Below are 21639 nucleotides of genomic sequence, written 5' to 3'. Positions count from 1 at the left end.
ATTAAAATTTTCAGTGAATAGATTCCATTTTTTGTTTGTTTCTTTTGTATCTTCCCAGATTCACTGCCTGCTCCGTAGTGCTCTTAAATCTATATTATAGCCTTAAATTCCGAATCTGGGTATGTAAAAGGGAAAAAAAAAAAAGCCTTGGAAAAAATGTTTGAAAAGCTGGAATTATTTTAATAAGCATGTGTTGCTTTAGATTCATATATCCTAGCTCCAAATCTCTGAAGCAGACTGAATAACTGCAAGGATTTTATGTCTGGGAAGATGAATAGGACAGTTTTGTTGATAGTTGCACAGCAAGGGCATAACTTCTCATTAGGCATTGGTTTTCAGATCCAGAAAACGCTGTCTCATTCTCTGCCTGCTACCGATGCGCACACGTGCCTGTGCAGCAGCTCCTGGGAAGGAGAGCAAGGGGAGAGGAGCGTCAGGAGGGGGGCTGCTGGGCTAGGGAGGATTCCTTTCAGTAGTCTGTCCTTCAGAGGAGGAAGATTAATTCTTGTTGACTATATTTTTATTAGTTTGCTCAAAAGCTATCAAAGGTATTCAACAGCAGAGATCAGTCATGTAAGACTGCTGAGTGCTGTACCGGCAGCGCTCTGCTCGCTGTGTGTGTGCCTTAAAAACGGCTCCGTGGTGAGCCTTCATGCTATTCCTTCCCTGGCAGAGGAAATCACTCATTAACTATGCAAACGTACATGCAAGGATTCAAGTCCCAAACTGTTTGCCAAGAGGATGTCTGACAGAACCGCTTGTTTTTGTTTTCGTTAGGGCATGAAAATGAATGATCTGAGACAGTTCTCCTTTTGACATTTTGAAGTTTTCATAAATGAAGAGGGGGCGGGGGAGGATTTCTGTTTATATAGAGCAAGGTTTGATCCTGTTAATGTTAATATTATTCTCCATACAAAAACTTCCTGAACAAAGGATATTTATCAGCCACAAAAGCAGTCTGTCTTTCCTTTCCTTACCTGTCTTTCAAACATCATGCACCATTTAAATACTTCAATAGAATATGACCAAATCCCCCTCCTTTCATCCAGCGAGATGCTTTTGTTGGCTGATAGTCTCCAGCGTAAGTTCATCGTTAAAGGACGAGGTTAAGGTTTTGTTGCAATTGGGAAAATTAAAGAGGGAAGAGACACAAATTAAGTAAAATCCTGTTTTGATCTGTTGCAGACACAGAGAAAAGTCAGGCAATAGAGGACAGGGAATCTTGATTTCTGCTTTGCGTTGTTTTCTTTCCCTTGTGTCTGTGCTTTGGGAATAGGTAGACTTGAGTTAGACTTGTCTTGCCCATATTCTAGAATTACTGGGCAGGCATTGCACAGGCCTGCTTCCAGATGTGAGCCACCAACACGCAGAGAGAGGTTTAGGTTTAGGTGTGTGGGAGGTGGGGAACTGCACCTTTCAGAAACTCTCCAGAAACTATGGTGTTATGCAGCAAGAGACTCGATGAACAAGCCTGAACAGATAGAATTCAGACTTTAAATGAACAACAGTTGGATGGTTTGTCATTGCACAAATCAAGATGAGACTTTCTTTTGGTATTATGCAGATCAGCTAAATGTTGGTGAGATACGAATATGTTTACAAAGTGATATGAATGAAACTCAATAGAAAAAATGGGAACATAATGTCTAGCTTAACTGACTTCTCCCCAGTGTCCCAGGGTAGGTAACAGAGAAAAAGAGGTTGCTCCCACGTGAGATGGGAACTTGGGTTTTCTGAATTGCTCACTGGAGGAGCTTCTCTTTAGCTGCTGATTATGTTATCTAATACAAGGGGAAAATTGCTTTTCAGGCACAAAGTTGAGATCCTCGCAAAATCTGAAAGCCAACATTGCTTACGTTAGCTCCTGTTGTTAGGTTTGTCCGAGGCAGGATTGGCAACAAATCAGAACTGAATCCTCTGCTTAGAATAGAAATAGGGTACCACAGTTGCCATGGGGTGGCAAACGTTCAGGAGCTGTTATTGATGCTTGTCCTATATAGATCACCTACGACGTTGTCCTGAGTCCAGAGCTTCCTAAAAGGGTTTCAAGATAAAACAATGCCTGTGCAAACTGCCTGCTGCCTTGGGAGTGATCCAGCGGCACTCAAATGCCTCTTGTGAGCTCTTTCTGAAGGTCATCAGGAGAGGAGAATGCAGGAAAGGAGTATCCCACTCGAGTACTGGCTAATTCAATGTGGTGATGATTCATGTTTCAAAGCCCAGGACGGCTTGATATTTCATGTATTTGTTACCTTTTATAGCAATGCAAAATACGTAGAATTCAATTGTACAAATCACAATGACGGAACAAGAGCATAACAAAATCAAAATACACTTCTCTCTCAGCCTTATCAGGCTAGGCGTTCTCCTGAAAATACCAGTAAAACCCATAACCCTGGGAAGCGCTGTGCTCAGCTTTAATGCTCTTTGAAAGCCTAGTGAAAAAGGAAGTGAGCCTGGTAGCAATTCCCAAAGATGGCAAATTCGCTTTTTACCAAAGTAGTAAAAACAAGACTCCTGCCCTGTGCCTAATGAAATCAATGGGAGTCTTGTGACTGACACTGAGAGCAGCTAGCTTAATGATACAATAAGACACATATATCTGCAATTTAAGAATACCCTGGGAGCAGAAACGAGCACCAGCCATGCACCTTGGATAGCGGTCAATCAGCCACCTAAAGGAAATATTGAAAGATGGTAAGAAAAACCTTTTTTCATTCCTTGCTGCAACAGTCTAGAACAATGAGAGCTCTTATAATAATTAGTGTGTTGTGATGGCCTTCCTCTGAGTCTTGCACTTTTTTAAATTAACAATTGATAAATTTATTAGTCTGTCAGAGAATGTAGAGATTTGGCTTCTCTACAGTCAAATGGAAATTTGTTCTTCATTTATAAGTAAGGAGACCCATTTGTGAGAAAAAGATTAATAAATCTGTGTGTTATTCTCCAGATCAACAGTCTTTCAATTGTTTCAGTATGGAGTAAAAAAACACTCCCAAAACCTAAAGAAATAAGCTTACTTCCACAGTAAGAACTATGTTTGTGTACCTGTCTGCATGTATATACAAACATGTCATTTTGTTATTCAGACTTTTGTCTTTTCTCTGTAGTCATTCCCCATCTGACCCTTCCAGGCTGATCATTTGCGGCAGTAGTGGCTTACGGACCACAACACTTCATGGCGTTACGGTGTGCTACCCTCCCATAACGCAGTTAAACCTCTGAATTTCATATTCTGTTTGCCTGGTAAGGAAAAGCAGCCAAAGCTGGTCAAGGTTTGCGCTCAGAGACCAGTGCTCCATGGCTTCCATAGTTTCAGATACGGCACCATTAAATAATAATAAAAATAAATAATCACCTTGTTGCACCAGCAATTGCTTTCACGGGTGCTTGCGTTGAATTTCAGTTTGTGCTAGCGGGACAACAGCTGATTTGGGCCGCTCTGAGTCTACTTTGGAAAACAGTTTAGCTTGAGTTTAACTTTAAGCACATTACGATATCCAACTGTGATTAATGATAATGCATTTTGGTATTTTTTCCTAGTGAGGCCTTGTTGGATCCTGTATGCAAACTGTCAGATTGCCCCAGTCGGTTCCCAGCTGGATGATTTTCTCGCCCCGCTGTGCTCGGCAGCACAGACCTCTGAGGTGAGCAATGGCGTCGGTGTAAAACGTCGTCTCGCTCTGCAGCGGCAGAGCTCTGACTACAGCAACTCAGAGAAACAAATAGGAAACAGGATTTCCCCCAACAGGCATCCGATTTTTCAGAAATGAACCATTGTAACGGGATGTGCAGCTGAGCAAAACCCGTAATTTATACTAAATGCCTTGAGGGGCCAACTTCAGACTTGACAAACATAGCAAGTGGGACTTCCAGCTCCCTTCACTTGGGCACCAAGCTCTAGCTGGTTCCCTTTTTCTCTCTCAGTATTTACTAGAAATAATGTTCTTGTTATCGTTTTGTGCAGGATGGATTCTGGTAACTGCCAGACCAAGAAACCTGACCCTGTTTGTTTGCTACAAATGCTACCAGCTTTACGTGCTCTCCAGTCCCTGGGAACCCAGGAGAGCTTGTGTTTGCCTCCTGCTGCAGCCTTGGGGAGATGCTCTTTCAGGAACTCAGCTCTTCAGAGAAAAACTCTCCCTCTTCACATGAGAGCATCCTTGAGTGAGAGCATTGCAGCATATTTTAAAAGCTTTGTCTGTCTGGAAATTTTCCAGACAGTCCCTTCTCCACCGATGTCCTCCTTCTCCTCCTTTCCCCCTCCCTTCTTAAATCTTCCCAAGCAGATCCAAATCATTAATATTTCAGTATCAGCTGTTCACAGGCATTGGCTACACTGCAGCGCACTTCATCAATAAGAGCCGGCAAAGGCTGCGAGGTTTGTCACGCTGCCTTCATCCAGCGGAGGAGTAAGAGCAAAGACAGACTGGCAGAGAAACCGAGTATCCACCGAGGGTAAGGCTGCATATTGCAGTCCCGGTCTTGAGGTGCTTTTTGCTGCTGTCCCTCACTCAGAGCGTCCAGGTAATACCCTAGCAAGCAACAAGAATGGATGTCTTTAAGAAAGGTTTCTCCATTGCTAAAGAAGGTGTGGTGGCTGCTGCAGAAAAGACCAAGCAGGGAGTGACGGAGGCTGCAGAGAAGACTAAAGAAGGGGTGATGTATGTAGGTAAGAGAACTGTTTTCAATCTACATTTGAGCATGAACTGCCGCATAGATCGTCTCTGAGAAAGTCTAGGGAAATTATATTGTGGCTAAAGCTTGGGAGTGAACAGCAGGAGGTCTGGATAACATCCTCAGCTCTGTCACAGAGTGGCTGTGTCAGCCTGGGGTGCCACATCCTCCCTGTGCCTCGGTTTCCCCAAGTGCAGATTAGACGTAGAAACGGCCACTGCTTCAGGGGAGGCAGAACTAATGCAATGTCAAGGAGCATATGCCCAGCTGGAAGGTTTCTGTTACGACTATTCACTGATGGTTTGCAGGGTGAGCCACTCGCTCTCCGAGCACCCAAGCGCTGCTGATCTCCACCTCGCCTCCACGCTGATGAGGTCCCTGAGAGGAGCCAGCAGTGTTATTAAGTGGGGATTGCAGGATGCATCTGTTTCCCCGCAAACATACTGTTTTATCCCGAAATCCTTCCCCTGTTCACCGACCTGTTTCATTCCCCATGCACACATTAATCTTGCTCTACAAGAGAGGCGCAAATTCATTTTGCCCAAAGGATAGGATCTGGAAAACAGCATGCCTGATGTCCTGCTGGAGACCTCTCTCACAGTTAACGTGCTGCTTCAGAAACCTCCCCTTCAAGGTCACCCTCAAAACCCGCTATCTCCACTATCTAGCCATATAATTATATGGCTGGATGGTCAGATATTCCAGATACTATAAAACCTATGAAGTCTTAGGTTCCCAAGACTCATTACCTCGGTGCTGATTACTGCACCTCACACAGCTTTTTACGTTTGCTAGATGTGGAGTGAGGGGTTTTTTTCATAGGGAAGTTTACACGCAGGCTCTCCCTGCTGTCATGCTGCAGCATCCGCAGCTGTATGTAGCTATTATATTTAAAACAGTTATATTGACAATAGCCGCTGATATACATTTGTAAATTACAAATGTAATACAAATTTTACGTGTAGCAGATCTGGTAATGTCTTCATCCCGAAATGTTAAACACTCAACTATTGGCATGCTGTGAATGAATGTATGTAACAGTTCCCATTTCGGTTTGAAGCTGCCTCGCAAGAAAAAAGGTAAACAGCATCCCTGTAAATAATTAAACTAACCACAGTAACTGAAACACCAGCCTGTGAAACGTCACATCTAGGTGTCAAATTGTGACATCCCTGCTGCTCTGGCTGCTTCCCGATGGGAGCAATGTCAGAAAGGATTATTCCGAATTTTTATACATAACTCCTCACATCTCTGCTCAGTCACGTTGTATGTCTCCATACTGTGACCTGTTTTTCATTTCTGCACAGCCATGAGGTACAGTCTGCTCATGAGATTCTAACCTTTTCAATAAAGTTTCTAAAAGACTTCTTAAAACCTAAATCTCTGAATGAGGATCAAATAAGGATCAAGGTGAAGATGAAGTGCTTTCTCCTTTTCGTTTTTTTGTTTTTGTTTGTTGGGGGGGTTTTTTGTATACCACCAATTCCTGCCCTGTCATGCACTGGATAGTGCTTTGCCTTGGGGCTGATTCAGTTCCTGTTGCACACTGGGGGATGCTCAGCCCTTTGGGGAATATTCAGTCTTTCGCAGACAGGAAAAGTAAAGGCCAGATGCTGATTAGCTCAGAGGATTGATTTTTAAATAGAGAAGGTGGAGGCCAGGTATATTGATTAAAACTGGCGTGATTAGTATGTTGTCTGTGCCACCTTTTCTCACCCTGTGACACAAGAAGGGTTAATCAGACCTGAACTGTTCCTTCCTTGCTCCTTCCTTTGCAGAGACCTATCCTAGCAGCTTGGTCTGGAGTGTTATGTGACGCAACCTGAATTTTTGGATGCTAGGAGAAAATGATACTTGTATAAAAGCTTGAGGGTCTTTTCAGAAAGTCAGGGAAGGGGGGGGGGGGGTTTGCGAGAACCCCAAAGCCTAGGATGGATTAAGCAGATCCCTGACTTCTATTCAGGTTTGTGTTAACTCATCACTGACTCTCCAAGGAGGATTCCAGATGTCTGGGCACAACCACCGCATCTGGTGAGTCACTTGCTGCTGCCCCAGGAGAAAAAAAATGCTCATTCAGAGGCATGCGCCTGGAGCGGATGGTGTCATCGGGGCTCTGTGGCCACCTCGTCCCTCCTCTCTGAGCCACGCAGGTTCGGTTCCCATAACCGTCCCAGAGCCCGAGGTGCCTCCCTCCTGTGCTGGCACTGCAATGCAGCTCCCAGCTGGGCTGGTTAGGGATGCCGCCATTGCCGGGGGAGTCACGAGCACGGGGTGCTCCTGCCCCGCTGCGTGACTTGCTGAACGTGTAGGGTAGAGAAAAGGGTGCACGAAAAGAGAGAGAAATCCTGTAGCACGGGCCCCCTTTGCACTGAGTAAAAATCACAGTCTGCTCTCCAAATTGTAACAGCCTCTGGGTATACGGAAGTGGCTGTGGGTTCTTGCACAGTTAATGTGTATCCAGAAGTTGATTCAAGGGGCTGTCTTTTTTATTTGGTTTAAATAGGGTGATAAGTGATGCTGAAGTTAGTTAATGAAGTTATTAGAAAGCTGCATCAGAGTATTGAGTATTAGGTCATTAGTACTATTTAATACTATAATTCAGGAAGCCTCAACAAAGAATGCACTTCTAGTTTTCCAGAACAGCTTTCCATCATGCATGCCGCAGAAAGCCCCAACGCACCAAGCTCTACTTAAACGAAGTGACTCCGGCACAAACTCCTGCAAGACTTACAGCACATCATAATACCCTTTTCTGCTACAACTCTTTTCCTACTGCACAGCACTCCACCACCTCAGTCTCACCCTTGCGATACCAAAGCTCTTACAGATGACTCACAGCACTCAGAAGAGGCAGGATGCATGAACTTTTAATTCTGTGTACACAAGCTGCAGGCAAGGACTAATGGGTGAAATGAGATTGAGCATCAGGTGATCGCTTTCTGATTCAACAGATGCGGGTTGCTGGCAAGGGTGTACGCTGAAGGTCAGATTTCATGTGGTGCATCGATGGATGCTGAGCCTGAGTCATTGGGTGTGGTCAGGAGCCTGGGTGAGGAAGATGAGGCAAGCTCTCCCCGGCGCTGGCACTTGCCACGGCCATTGCTTCTGTCGTGAAATAGATTCGGGTATTTTTCTTCTACTCGCATCCCTCCTTTCTGGAATTATTTTTCCATCAGAAAATATGGCACCCACCCACTCCCCTCGCCCTGCAAAAGAACCGAGCCCAGATAGTCATCTTAAATCAAAAGTCTGGTAAAAAAAATATACAGAAGTACAGCTCTTGTCTCACTAAGCATGTTTACTGCAAAACTGAAACACATGCAAGGCTAGTACAGCAAATTATATACTTTGCTTACCTAACAACTGCTCTTTGACCAAAAAACAGCAAAGAAGGGCTAAGCTTGAACATCTGTGTCTGATGTGAGAAGATCTTGTATGTCAAATCAATATTGTGGCAGTCTTTTATTGGAATGGCAGTGGGAGGGAAACCGAAGCAGGATGGCGTCTGAATTGAACTGTGCATTTGGTCCGTTCAGGAGCTCACGTTCATGGCTTGAGACTTGCATCTTCTCTGCTCCCTGCTTGCTTCTGTACACACTTGTATATCGTGGGCATTGTTATTAAATCCAGTTTACAGCAGCGCACACGTATCATATGCATCATTAGGAATTGCAGTTTACAGCAGTAACAAGTACAAAGATTTCATCTCTTCAGTTTTAACACAGTTCGGGAGGGTGGAGTGAAATGTTGAGGGCATACTGTAGTAGAACAGCTTTGTTCTGCCCCAGGCAACCATTACAACCACCCAAATAAATCAACAATTGAGAATTACATTCAGTAATACATAACATGTATCAGGCAGAACAGAACTGGGCTGGATCTGTTGTTATCAGGGCACTGCACCTGTTTTGCTTTGCAGGCTGTTAATGAGAACGAGATGTGGTTTGTAGCTGATTTCTCCCACCGCACCCATGGATGCTCCAGTACCTCTGGAGTTAAAGGTCTGCCTGGCTCTCTATTTCTATCATTTTAACAGTCGGCCATAAAAATCCTTTTGTTATATCAGTATGGGAAACTTAGAAACTCTAAAAAAGATCCTGCCTAGGTGTAGATGATTTACAAAATACAGTAAAGCGGGACCAGTGGAACCTTTTGGCACATGTTTATTTAACTTCCAACAGAGATAAATTTGATCCTTTATTTTTGTAATGTCAAAAAGCATCTAGTTACTGTGGGGGCTGCCCACGTACCATTTAATTTAACATACATGTTGCAGTATACAAACAGAAGGGATGTATAGCAGGTCACTTCAAGCTTGGAGGAAAACCACAGAGGTTAATTATTCCTTAAGGGCTACTTGTATTGCAAACTGAATGCCCTCACATCCTGTTAGCTTTCCTGCCTTGAGAACAGCAAGATAAATTACAACGTAAGCATACATATGGTGTACTTTCATAATTTGAGGTAAACGCATCTGCATTCTGTGTATCGCTGTGAGCAGGCACTTACAGCCTAGGCTGAGGCACTGAAATGGGAATCTAGTAAGTAGGTATGTAGTAGGAGGGTGGTGGTTCTGTAAATTCAGCCGCACGTTTCTCCAGAGTCTTTATTAGAGGTATAGAATGAAGCTTTAAATGACCACTGCAGCCAAGTATCCTGCTGAAAGGCAAGGGAGAGTCACAGGTGGGACTCCACATCTTGAAAGACTGAAGTAGGTGAGATTTCACCAGGTCATTTAATATACATTCATTTTTACAATTAGCTTGACATTGATTTACTTCTGCTCAGCTGTTCTTTTCATTTTGGAAATATTTCAGGGACATTTTTTCCTACTTAAGCATGCTATAATCAAGATTTTCCAGGTCTAGGCATCTCCAGACAATTTGTGGTTGAAGTTATCCAACTTGCGACACAAAGGTACTCGTTGACTTCACTGGGGAAGGAAGCTGGTCCCTTCTGCCGGCTCTACAAATGGCTTGTGTCTTAGCAGGAGGTGCCAGCAGCACCACGGCTCACCACCAGACCTAGTAAGAACAGAAAGCCATCCATGTCCAGAAACCAGAGGGTTCTTTGCTGGGTAGCACTGATGGAACGTGTGTTTCCTTTCACAGGTACCAAAACCAAGGAAGGTGTGGTGCAAAGTGTGACCACAGGTAAGAGCACAGTCCTGAGAGGGATGTGGAAATCTGTGATGTGTTGCAGGACCTCTTGATAAGGCCATCGTTCCTGCCAAATGGAAGGTCTCTGGGGCACACGGCTGATCTGTGTGACCTTCCATTTGATGAATGGAGGATGCTTGCCAGGAGCAATGGTTCAGGGTTGGCATTTGCAGTGCACGTGGATGGGAGAAAATATTTAATCAGTAGAGCAGGTCAAAAAAATCTAACAAATGTTACTTGGCAGACTCGGATGACTCACAGCAATTTAGACATTTCACGGAGCCAAGAGTGCTGCCCAGCGTGCAGAGGGGATTTACCTGCGTCAGTTCCTGTCCGGCCAAAACCGTGGTCTTTGGGAGACTCCTGTCAGGCAGTCACAGAGTCAGGGACCCTAAGGGATCTTTCTAGGTATCCCAAGCTCCAAGGCTGGGCAGCCTTCTGAACTGCCTTGAAGAGAGATAAATGGATCCCTTCCCTGGAGAATTTTGTGACTAAATTACTTTTTTTTTTTTCTTCCTACCCAGTTGTATTAAATCGAACAGAAGGCACCCAGAGAGAGGTCATACGCAGTCTCCAATGCAAAATACCTTATTTGCACAATTGTCTGTTAGTATCTTACAGTGAATTTTTCTTTCTCCATTTGCCCACAAAGACTGACAGGCTGCAGTGCTGCCCTCTGAGCAGCATTTTGAGTCAGACAAAACACTCATGTACAAGGTCTAAATTCAGATGTAATCTCACATAAAAAATCCAAAGAAGGACTGTACCAGGGCCCATTTCTTCTCTTACCTCGATGCAATCGTTTTATTCTCCCAGTGAATTTGGTAGCCCTTGGGCAGTGCCTAGTTCATTGACTTTCTGCTTTTGTTGAAATCCCAGTTGCTGAGAAGACCAAAGAGCAGGCCAATGTGGTGGGAGAAGCTGTAGTAGCCAGCGTGAACACAGTGGCAAACAAGACTGTAGAAGGAGCAGAGACCATTGCAGCCACTACAGGAGTCGTAAAAAAGGTATGTTTGTTTCTTTGGTGATGTGCAGGACAGCAGAGTTGTCTTTGGATTACACTGAAAATATCTGCAAACTTTTACAGTTGATGGTTTTACCTATTCAATGGGAGGTTTTCAGCAGTATCTGTTTTTATATAATGCTTAATATTACTATATAATGCTTGATATGTAATCACAGAATCGTTTAGTTTGGAAGGGACCTCTTGAGATCGTCTCGTCCAACCCCCTCAGGGTCAGTGAGAGCAGGTTGCCCAGGACTGTGTCCAGGTGGGCTTATTCAAAGCTCCATGGATGGAGACTCCACAATATGCCTGGGCAGCCTGTGCCAGCATTTGACCACCCTCACAGGAAAAAAAGAAGTGTTTTCATGTACGGATGGACACGTTAATCCATTTGTGCCCATTGCATCTTGTCCCGTCGGTGGGCACCGCTGGCAAGGGTCCGGCTCCACGTTTTCTTATGAACGTAGAAAAGCATTTTTTCCAGGGGCTTGAGCAGAAAGGCAGCCAGGCTGCAGCGAGCACCTGGCCGGAGTCCGAGCTCTGGGGTGTGCCGGGTGTGAAGGAGCGGGAGCCGGTGCCCGTGCAGCGCCCAGCCGTGGCCCAGCGCCGGCGGCTCCGCAGGCAGCAGAGGGCAGCAGCAACGCGGGCAACGCCCGGGCCCGGCAGGGAGCCGGAGCCTCCTGCCCTGCTTGTGCCGGTTCTGGCAACAACCAAGCCCTTGTTGATAAAGGCCGCGTGACCCAAATCGTGCAGGGATTAAGCCGGATTCAGACAAGGCGTCTTCTGTCCTCCGGCCTCATTTGACAAACTGGGTTGCTTCAAGGGAGGGGATTAAGGGGCTTGTGAAGGAGCAGAACAGCTCCCAGGATGAAGACGAAGTTGATCATTACAGAAGATGCTTTCACCAGAGGTAACAAACAGCAACCATTTGTACAGCACATGAGGCTAATATTTGGCAGCTCCTTGGTAAGCCCAGCTGTGTTTCCCCGCTTTAGAGAGCTGCGCTCAGTAGCGTTGATAGCGACATGAGCTAGATGAGTCACAACAAACCCAAACCCAGAATCAAAGCGAAGCAAGACTGGCCAAAATTGCTTTAATTGTTCAGACAGTTGGCTGATTAATTTCCTGACCTGCACATAAACACATTGTGATGTGAAACAAAACTTCTACGCACCATATAAATCCTGAGAGAATAGCCTAACAAAAGAGGAGAACAGCAGCTACAAGTGACGCAAAATGTCCTCCTGAAAGCATGTGAAAAGGGCAGATACAGAAGTTCTGCTAAGCCCTTGGGATAAGATTAATCTCTATTCCCACAGGAAAGAGCAGTTAGGCTGCAGGAGCGCAAACAGCGATTCCTAATCCTGTGGGGCCAGACTACCCCCTCCTACCTTTTGACTGACCGGGTGCAGGGTGGTTGACCCAGGAGAGCTAGGAATTTGCTGACCGTAGGAATCCGTCCTGCAGATACTGAACTGTCTCCTCTTCTGGCAAGGACTGAGCAGCAGCAGTCCTCTTCCCCTTTCATCCAAAGTGAGAGCCTTCCCTCAAAGACTGATGAGCTACAACTTACGGGTGGTAATTTCACAGCTCAAACCGGTTGATGTTATCTGATTCCATCCTTGTGCAAACAGTCCCTTAGAAAATCAGCGTCTCCTTCACCCTAGTAATGGTTCTGGGTTATGCAGACTGCAGACAATATACCAAAGCTGTGAATTTTCCAGAGGGTTAAAGCATTAAGCATCTGAACTGTCATTCTGGCATCTTCCGTCAATGTCTGCCTGCTTAGAGTTAAAATGGGGATTGATCAAGAAAGAAAAAAGTGGGATGTGTCCCATGCCAAAGGGCAGACTAAATGAGGGAGCCAGGAAACTGCTTTGGATACAATATCATGGTGTCATGCCAATTAGCAGAGGTGGGCAGCAGAATGAAAACAGAAGGGGAAAAGCAAGGTAAAACAAGTCACAGGAGAAAGAAATTCAGGAAAAATATTTGTTTCTGTGAAAGGGGGCTTACCTACTATAGCGTTTTACTTCAGCTTAAATTAGGAGTGCAAATCTTCTAGTCATCCTCACTCACCGTACTTCAGTTGCATCTGCTAGATACCTTTTGGACAGCAATGACGCAGAAGACAGAGCTCCAAGCGCATCCTAACTGCTAATGGTTAATGGCCACGGGGCAAGAGCTGATCCGGAGGGAGGGCCCTGAAAGGAGTAGAGGGCTTGTGCTGGGCTCTCGGCACCAGCTGTTTTTTCTCCAGATCTGCTCCTATTGTGCTGCACAATTTGCTAATGGAAATAGAGCCAGAGGCGCTGCCAAGAGCAGCCCCGGGCACTGTAATACATTTGAGAGACCTGCTGGAGATACACTAAGAAAAGTGATAAAGTATAGCAGTTAGAGGTTTAAAAAATAAATACCTATGGTTAAAATCTTGCAATCCTGAAATTATACACAAGTGTTCTAGCAGTTGCTAATGTCTTATTTCTGTTTTCAACTATCTCCGGTATTGTTCCCTGCTGACTTTATAGAGGGGTTGTTCAAAGCACCAGGGGATGTGTGTGAATGCATGGTGAGCACTGAGCAGTGCTACAGGATGACTCGGATCTGGGGAGTCGAGTAGCCTAGGAGGCACGTCCCCAGCTCAGCGTTCCCAGTAGTAATATCAATTACGGAGAGCTTGTTGACATTTAATCTCTGCATTTGACAGCTGGGATCAGTTGGCAAGCACATACGAGCAAGGAGTGGGGAACTCTAAGGATTCCGGATTAAGTTTTGCTCAGGGCAGCAGCTGCAGGGTAGTTGAGCTCTGCAGGTGTATCAGATGGCGACTCTGGCCATGGGGAAGAATCCAGCCCTTCGTGGAACATGGCAGGCACTGAAATGTGGACACACGTGGGGCAGATGGCAGCCTGCTGCTCCTTGCTGTCCTCAGTGGGAGCACTTGGAGCCAGGCAGAAGGAAATGGGACTGAAGTAACTCTGCGCCTGTGGAGGGGTGCCAAGCACCAGACGAGAGCAACCTCAAGTAGCATTGGCATCACCTAGTAGGGCTTTGGCACTGGCCTGGTCACTGCTAACTGAGTACAAGAAAGTGTTGACTGATTTGGAGGAGGTTTTAAGTATTAAGTAAAAAATATGTAAGTTAAAAGACTATAAACCCTCCACAATTTTCCTGATGTGCAAAGGAATGAGAGCCATCAGTAGTGTGTTTTGTCTGTGGCTCTGCACCCATCCCAGTCCCTGGGGTGGACATTAAGGGATTTCAGTGAGATAACCATCCACTAAATAGCCCTGTCTTAGAAGAGAATTAATTCTTCGTCTGCATGACACAGCACAAAGTTTGCTGCATTGCAGACAGCACGTGGTTGGGAACAAGCGCATGTGCGTACACACACACACACTCACAAAATGTCCCTCAGGGACTGGAGGAATTTCCCCAGTAGCTGGATGCTTCCCTACGCCCTCCACCTAGATCTTCCCTTTAGATCTATTTGCCCTGTCAGTTTTTATATGGTTTAGTCGTCAGTTCATGGCTCTGTCATTTTGAATTGGGTTTGATCCTTTTGTTATTTCACTCCATTAATTATTTGAGCGGTTGTCAGTTACGTGCAACCACTGGGCGCGTTTGTTGGATCACATGGTTTCTCTCTGCACTTGATCTAGCACACGGTACCATACCTGTACGGCAGCTTATTGCTTTCGTAACCACTGCACACTTTGAATACGAACGGTTGACATTCATGGCCTTAATTCTGTTCACCTAAACCCTGTGATGCCACCGACGCTAAGACAGTTGCACCGAAGGAATTAGCAGCAGAAACTGATGAGTGACCTCCCTGTTTAAGTTAGTTTGGGCAGGGCAAGTGCCACTTAGGAGAGAGCAACCAAGGGCATCTGAGAGGCCACTGAGGGCAGAGCTGCTAAGCAGGAGGAGCAGGGAAATCAGCAGCCGAAATACCTTACAATTAAGTAGAATAAATAGTCAAAACTCTTCCCTTTGTATTCAAGCTTCATCCTTTGTGTTGAGGCTTCACTGTACTTCACTGATGCAGTGGTGCATCTTGGTGGTATCTTTCAGCGTCCCGTGGAGCAGGGGAGACTGCAAGAGCAGCGTGGGGTGGGGTACTCTGCCTACAGGCACTTTTTCTGTGCTTCCCTCTCAGTCTCATTAGTGCATCCCGGTGTACATATTTCACATCCAGAATAGCCGAGTTAGTGGCACTGGTGAAGCCTTAAAGTCTACAAGACTGTGTGTGTGCTTCACAGCTAAAGGCTGGAGCCCAGTAATCCTGTAGGATAACAGTGTAAACATTAAATATGTATTATTTGTATAAGCAGCCCCAGGAAACCCTAGGAGAGTCTTGCTGTGAGCTGGACGAAAACAAAACTACCCCAAGAGTCCACCTGGATTTGTAGGGTAGGACAGGAACCCTGCGCACCCATCTGTCTGTCCTGTCAGTGGGTCCACTCACTGTAATCATGGGTTGAGCTCTTAGACAGAGCTGTCAGCATCACTCTGAGCACATTCAGCCCGAAACCCCTCCAGGACAGCCCGTCCATGGGACCTGTCAGGTTGCCTAAGGGTTTACAAGGGAGCGGTTTGGGGATACTGCCAAGTAGCATTGCTTTTGCTCCGACGCCCAAGGTCGAGGGCACTACAGGAGGCTGAACCTTTCTCCACCTTATGCAATTGATGTCCCATTGCGGGCTGTTAAATTTGTAGCAGATTAGGTTGCCAGTGAACCTCTCTGGTTTTACAGCCTTAAAATAATGATAATTAAAAAAGAAATCTTGCTTGCCACAGAATTTGTTGAGTTTTTGATGAGTAATGTTCCAGCATCCAACATTTAGACTCTGTATGCTTTCTCTGTTAGATAAGGAAGATAATCCTCATAAGGTTGTTTATCTCAGAATTTTTGGGGATGGCGAAAAAAAAACCACTGGCCTATAACATAATATGGATAAAAATATAAATTTCATTTCATGTATGGACTCAGCCAGTGGAACATACAATACAGTCGCTGAGCTGAAAAAGGGAATCTCATAGAACCTGTGAAATAGAGAAATCTGAAGAATCAAATTGTAATTAATTTTTTTTTTCAAAACCTGTGGACTTTTAAAGTCTGTTTTTAAAAAACATATTAAAATATCTGAACCCAGAAGCCTATAGTATACTTATTTAAGACCTCTTAACATTGCACAGGAATATTTCTATAAATGGCAGGTCCTAATTTGTTGAGTTTTTCATTAGTGATAGCTGAACATGTAACTATGTTTCATAACCTTAGTGAAATATTGTATTTTATATATAAAAAACTTCTATAGTATATATATTCTATATACAAATATATTTTTATATAAAAAAATATTTTAAAACTTGTACAGTATTCCTGTAATGAATTCTAAGGTCTTGTGTTTCACTTAACTGTTACGTTAAACTACTTTCTTTTCTCTCTTCTCTAGCCAAAAGGATTCAACCCCCCCAAACAAATTAGAAGAAAACAGCCCATAACAAACTAAATCAGTTTCTCTAATTTTAAATACTTTTTCTAAGACAATACATAATTTCTGAGGGGGAAAAAAAAATCTCTTTGCCATTTAAGAGTAGGAGGAGCGTTACTAATTACTTGATGGTTGCAACATGCCTTTCCCTTAGAACATTTTATCCCTTTTAATGAGGAGGTGAGCACTGAAAGGAATGGCAAAGTTCCTGCCGTCCTCCAGAGAAGCTGGATTTTCACCCTTGGTTTCTTGCCCAGCATCACGCTGTGAGTCAGTGTTATAGCTGGGGTTGGTACCCAGGAATTTCTGGCTCTTCATCCAAAGTAAAGACCCTTACATCACATGGTCCTCCTCCTCTGTATGTTGTTTTCCTGAGGAGTCACTGAAATCCCCAGCCAGCTAACGCCCAGCTGAAGAATGCAGCCATTCCTCATCTCACGCTCGCTATTCTGGGCAGGGTGGGAAGCGCGTGAGAAAAAGGCTGTGAGGCGACATCCCTAACACGGCCGGACACCTCTTCATCCTGTGATTGTGCTGGTTCCTCCACCACAGTTTAGAAACACTCTCCAGAAACATGGTTGCTTCCCTTTCTAAAAATAGATGGATGGGTGACTTTTATCCTTCTGGAGCAGAGCCTTGGCAGAGAGCACGGTTTAAGGGATATAATAAGCAGCACAATAGCTGAACAGGGATTCTTCAGCCCACCCATCGCTCTCGGATGCAGTGTCCTGAGGAAGGGATCCCCTTTTCCATGACTGTTTCCACATCTAGCAGAGTTGAGCTCTCTGCCCACAGGAAGAGTAGGTGGTCACGCCCTGTAGAAAGATGAGGTGCACTGCACTTGTCCTTGTGTTTCTATGAGCTGTCCCCCAGTTTTCCCAACACAGCTTAGCACCTTAGGCAATCGCCTTTGATTCACCTTCACGATTTCACATGGCAGCTGGTAACCCCGCCTGCAAAAAACCTACGAAGCGCCTGCTGTTGCAGCTATTGTCATTGGCTTGCATTGCAGGTTTCTTTTCTTTCCACCTAACAGTCAAAAAAATGGCTGCTAAACTCCAAAATACAATTTGAAGCTATTTACCTGCTTTGACCTAATGTGCACTGTTGAGCTGTAAGGTGTAGTCCTTTTTATATGGCCCTACAGCATGTAAAGTGTTTTAAAGCCACAGACTGGATCCTGAGGCTGGATCAGCCTCTGTAAATTCAGAGTAGTGAGCTCTGGTTGCTGGCAACAGGCGAGTTCACTTGTTTGAGGAACGCTGCGGCAAAGTAGCCCCATCAGAGCAGTGCCCTGTCCCCAGCAGGCTCGGGTCCCCCTGCGCCAGGAACTGGAGACCAGAAACTGGTCTCTGTGATGTGCACAATTTGATGTCATTAGGTTACCTGGGCTGACTTAACACAGATCAGGTTGATACTAGCAAGAATCCTTTCAGCCAACAACGCGGTGCAAATTAAGGGCATGTTTCTTAGGGAAAAAAAAAAATCACCCTCTGCTTTTCATATGGAGACGCTCCCACTGCGTGGCTCTCTCTTTAAACAATTTAATTGACTCTCGGCAAGGAGGCAAAGGGAATGCCTGGAGCTGCGACAGACATCAGTATTGGGCTGCGGCTCGTATTTTGGCGATTTTCTTTCTTTGGTGGATTGTTCTCTTACGGTAGCTTGCAGGGAGAGCGGGAAGCCTATGGCAGGACAACCAGGTTGTGGTGCTTCCATCTCCCGGCTCCCCTTCCTGCCAAAAATCAATATGAAGTCCAATTTCCAACTTAAATTTTCATGGGATCTACCTTATATCTATGTAACTCAGTGAAATACATCTGTTTTTTCCTTTTTATGTCGCATCACCTCTTCTTCCCTAGTTCAGTCCCCAGAGCAGCAGGGGTGTTCTCCCACTGATGAGAACAGGTACAATTACACAGGAAAATGAGGACATGCGTGAAAATGAAGAGTGGAGTCCCCCAAAACACACGGAGCATAAAGTTCTGTTTACAGGAGGTTTGACAGGGACGTTTGATTTGCGCTGCATCAACAGCAGCACCAGGGAAAGTGGTGGCCTCGTGTTTCCAAAATATTGACATTCAAATGATATATCTCCCTTCCACGCAAAATTGACTTTCCCTTGACATCATACATGTATCTCAGGTTCCTTCTATGGTGGCCCCGGCTTCATGTGGGAAAAGAGAGTAAAAATTCAGAGATACTGCTGGGCATGTGTGCTCAAAGGGAACAGAGAAGCTTTGTAATTTTAGCCGAGTTCCCTGGTGATTTGGGGCTGGACTATAGAGGTCCTGCTACTTCTGCTTCCCCCTGCTCTTGCTGACTGATTCCACAAAGGTGCATTTCTGCTTTCTGTCCATCCCCTGGGCACACCCAGTGTGGTCAGGATTTTTGTCTTCTCTTCCCCTGTGGCAAAATCACATTTAAAATAATTGCCTGGTAATATAATATTTTCTCTTCTTCTTTGAATAGGAAGGTAGCTTGAAAGATGTGAGGAAGTAACTAAAAGAGCCCAAAGTGCTTATGAAAATGCTTGGACTTCAAAAACAAAGGAAAGCTTATCCTTTGATAATGAAATTTTACCTGAGGCATGACATTAATGCCACCATAATATTGCTATATCTGAAATTATGCCTATGCAATGAGTGCTTAGGGTAAGTAAGATAATGTAAGGAAAGGCTAGATATAATCTATCTTAAGCCAGGTAAATTTATTTGTTGCTCCCAAATTTCTTCACGCTGAAGGAGTCAAAACTCTGTTCAGTTTCAGTGACAGGAAAGAAAACTTCAGAAAAAGAACTGATTTTCTGTATGAAAAAGACCCTAAATAAGGCTGTAAGAAATCAATTGCTTTTTCATAGACATCTGCTCTAATAAGCTGCGCAAAAAATGGATTTTGAGCAATATTTGCCTTGTATTAAACCTGGTATCTTACTTGCGTGCGTAATGCTGAAACCCATTTTGCGCAGTCTGCTCAAATCGTCTGTCTGAGATTAGGGTGATGACTGCGCGTGTGCTGGTGAGGACAAACATCTCCCTTGTGACTTGGCAGGAGGACGTGGCTGTGCCGCAGCCGCCCGAGCAGCCGGGGGCGGCAGGAGAGGGGGCCCCGGCAGCGAGCACAGGCGGCGGCGGAGAGGTGAGGTGATGCCACGGCCGTGACTTCCCCGCGGTCCCCGGGCTCTCAAGACTGCGCGTGGGCTACTGTTTTTTTTCTGGGCTACTGGTTTTCCCCAGGGTAATCTCCCCTTTGCTTTCTGTGATCACAGATCTGCTGCACCTGGAGCCCATCAGTATTCCCATTTTCAGGGATTATTTGACAAAATCTGAGCTCCTGGGTTCTAACTTTTGCCACTTCCTTTTTTGGGACCGAGAATTTGCCATGAGTGGCAGATCAGACAGACTGAACTGCTGCTTCATTTGGGCGTGTAAATGTGCATGTAATAGTTAATCTTATCCTGTGGTTTTATCATCACATGGAATAGCTTTTCCCTGGTTGCAGCCATGGTTTAGAAGAGCGTTAGCTAAAAAGTTAGATTTTTTCTATAGGTATTTAGATAACAAGCTAGATTTTTCTATATTTAAATTAGTTCTTTTAATTTTTGATCTATTCTACCTGCAACGTCCTTTTGAAGCCTTGGATCAAACATCCGTCTCTGGAAGGACAACCTCTTATTGCCCAACGTGGAATTTCCTTTACAATTTCAGCGCGAAGGCCTTTGGCTGCCGACTCCGCAAGCCCCGCAGTGCTGCATGCACCCATACTCCCCAGTTTTCAGCATCTCTGAAGCTCAGACTGTTTTCACCGTGCCTGAAGCTCCCAAAAATCTCAGCTTGCACCTCCCACCCCCCCATCGCCCCCCTGGTGCCAGTGCTAGCACTTGCGCGTCCCAAAAATGAACCCTGCTAATCCGACTGGCTTCACGGCCGCACGAGTGCTAATGTCCGGCTGCGCGTCGGGGCGGGAGGCAGAGCCGGCCGCAGAAAGCAGGACACTCGTGCCGGTGGCAGCCCGGCCCCGCGCTAGCTCAACTGCCACCACACGCGAAATCACCCCCTCGTTTTCCCCGGAGGTCTGAGTTACAGCGGGAGGGTGTCTGGTTCCCAGAAGGAAGGGATAATTCATTTATTTTCTGCACCACAGACAGTCGTTGTTATGTAGTTGCTTGTGGGGTTTTATGTGGTGACTACCAGCATTGATTTTTCTCCTAATTTTATTTATATATGTTTTCCACTGGAAATGTTTAACTGTTTTCCTGTCTGTCTTCTCTCACAGGGTGAAAATGAAGGCAATTAATCAACTTAGGGACTTCTAGCTCAAAAGAGAGCATTCCAAGAGCAAACATGGAAATATTAGCTGACACTACAAGAGGAAAATCCCGCTCTCCGTAGACTCACTACATTCAGCTCTGTAGTCTTTCACCTCCCTCCTGAACCAATCGTACAATATATGTAAGCCAGACTCCTCTGATTGTAAGTGCAGCCGTGTACCAGGGTGCGTGCCTCCCTCCCCACCTCCCTCGTGGCTTCCCGACCCGCTCGCCTTGCGTGTTTTGGTCGGACTCACTGATCCATGTCTCACGTCCATCTGCACTAGCACTTGGGATCTCTAGGTATCGTGGAAATTTTCTTTTTTTTTTTTTTTAAACTAATAAAAAAAGTGTTTGAACAAGTTTTTTGTTCTGTCACTTTCCTTCGCACATTTTAGACGTTGATCCTTCCAAACTGAGGAACTCTCCCCGTAAAAGTGTGGTATTAAAATACAAGGATCTCAGGACTGTAAGGGCCTTAGATCATCATGTAAAAGACGGGGAATAATGAAAAATTGTATTTCTGAAGTCAATAGCGTAGGTAGGCCAGCTTTCTGTCTCTCAGGGCTGAAAAATAGAGATTTCACTTTTTACATATTCCCCCATGTTTAAGAGAGAGTGCATGGGGGAAATTGGAAAAAAGAAGGCTTTATAAAGGAACATGAAAGTCACGTTGAGCTCAGTTACCATTTATTCTTTGCTGTTTATTCTGCTTACACCAGAGCTTGAAAACTCTGTCCTGACGTCTTCTGGGTGTAAGGAACGGCTAGAAAGCAATTAAAGGAACGTGATGGGCACTGACCTGCTAGATCAAAACGGCATTACTGCTGGCAGGGGCAGGCAGGATTCCTGTGACATGCGTGAGTCCGATAACAGGTGCCAAAGGAGAATTACTGGTGCAACGCAAACACCGGGGCTGGTACCACTTACAGCAGCCGGTCAGTCTGCAGATAAGCTGCTGAGGGAGAGCAGCAGAGACTTTCCACA

General features: G+C 45.2%; 1 protein-coding gene across 4 annotated transcripts in view; it reads left to right on the top strand.

Moving 5' to 3' along the window:
* The window catches only part of SNCG (synuclein gamma), a 46717-nt gene extending 25759 nt beyond the window's left edge, over nt 1-20958 (top strand). Inside the window, exons 4-10 of one of the 4 annotated variants that reach the window (XM_075505240.1) lie at nt 3544-3647; nt 3968-4167; nt 4318-4672; nt 9789-9830; nt 10716-10843; nt 19395-19481; nt 20619-20958. In XM_075505240.1, coding sequence (XP_075361355.1) covers nt 4552-4672; nt 9789-9830; nt 10716-10843; nt 19395-19481; nt 20619-20639 — 399 coding nt within the window. In that variant the 5' untranslated portion in view covers nt 3544-3647; nt 3968-4167; nt 4318-4551 and the 3' untranslated portion in view covers nt 20640-20958. Of the gene's footprint in view, nt 1-3543; nt 3648-3967; nt 4673-5642; nt 5757-9788; nt 9831-10715; nt 10844-19394; nt 19482-20618 lie in introns of those variants that run through there. The other 3 variants (XM_075505239.1, XM_075505241.1, XM_075505243.1) reach the window with 3 other exon arrangements.
* The last annotated feature ends 681 nt before the right edge of the window (nt 20959-21639 follow it).

Source organism: Mycteria americana, chromosome 6, assembly GCF_035582795.1.
Source record: "Mycteria americana isolate JAX WOST 10 ecotype Jacksonville Zoo and Gardens chromosome 6, USCA_MyAme_1.0, whole genome shotgun sequence".
Taxonomy (NCBI): Eukaryota; Metazoa; Chordata; class Aves; order Ciconiiformes; family Ciconiidae; genus Mycteria; species Mycteria americana.
This window is presented reverse-complemented; position numbering and strand designations above follow the sequence as displayed.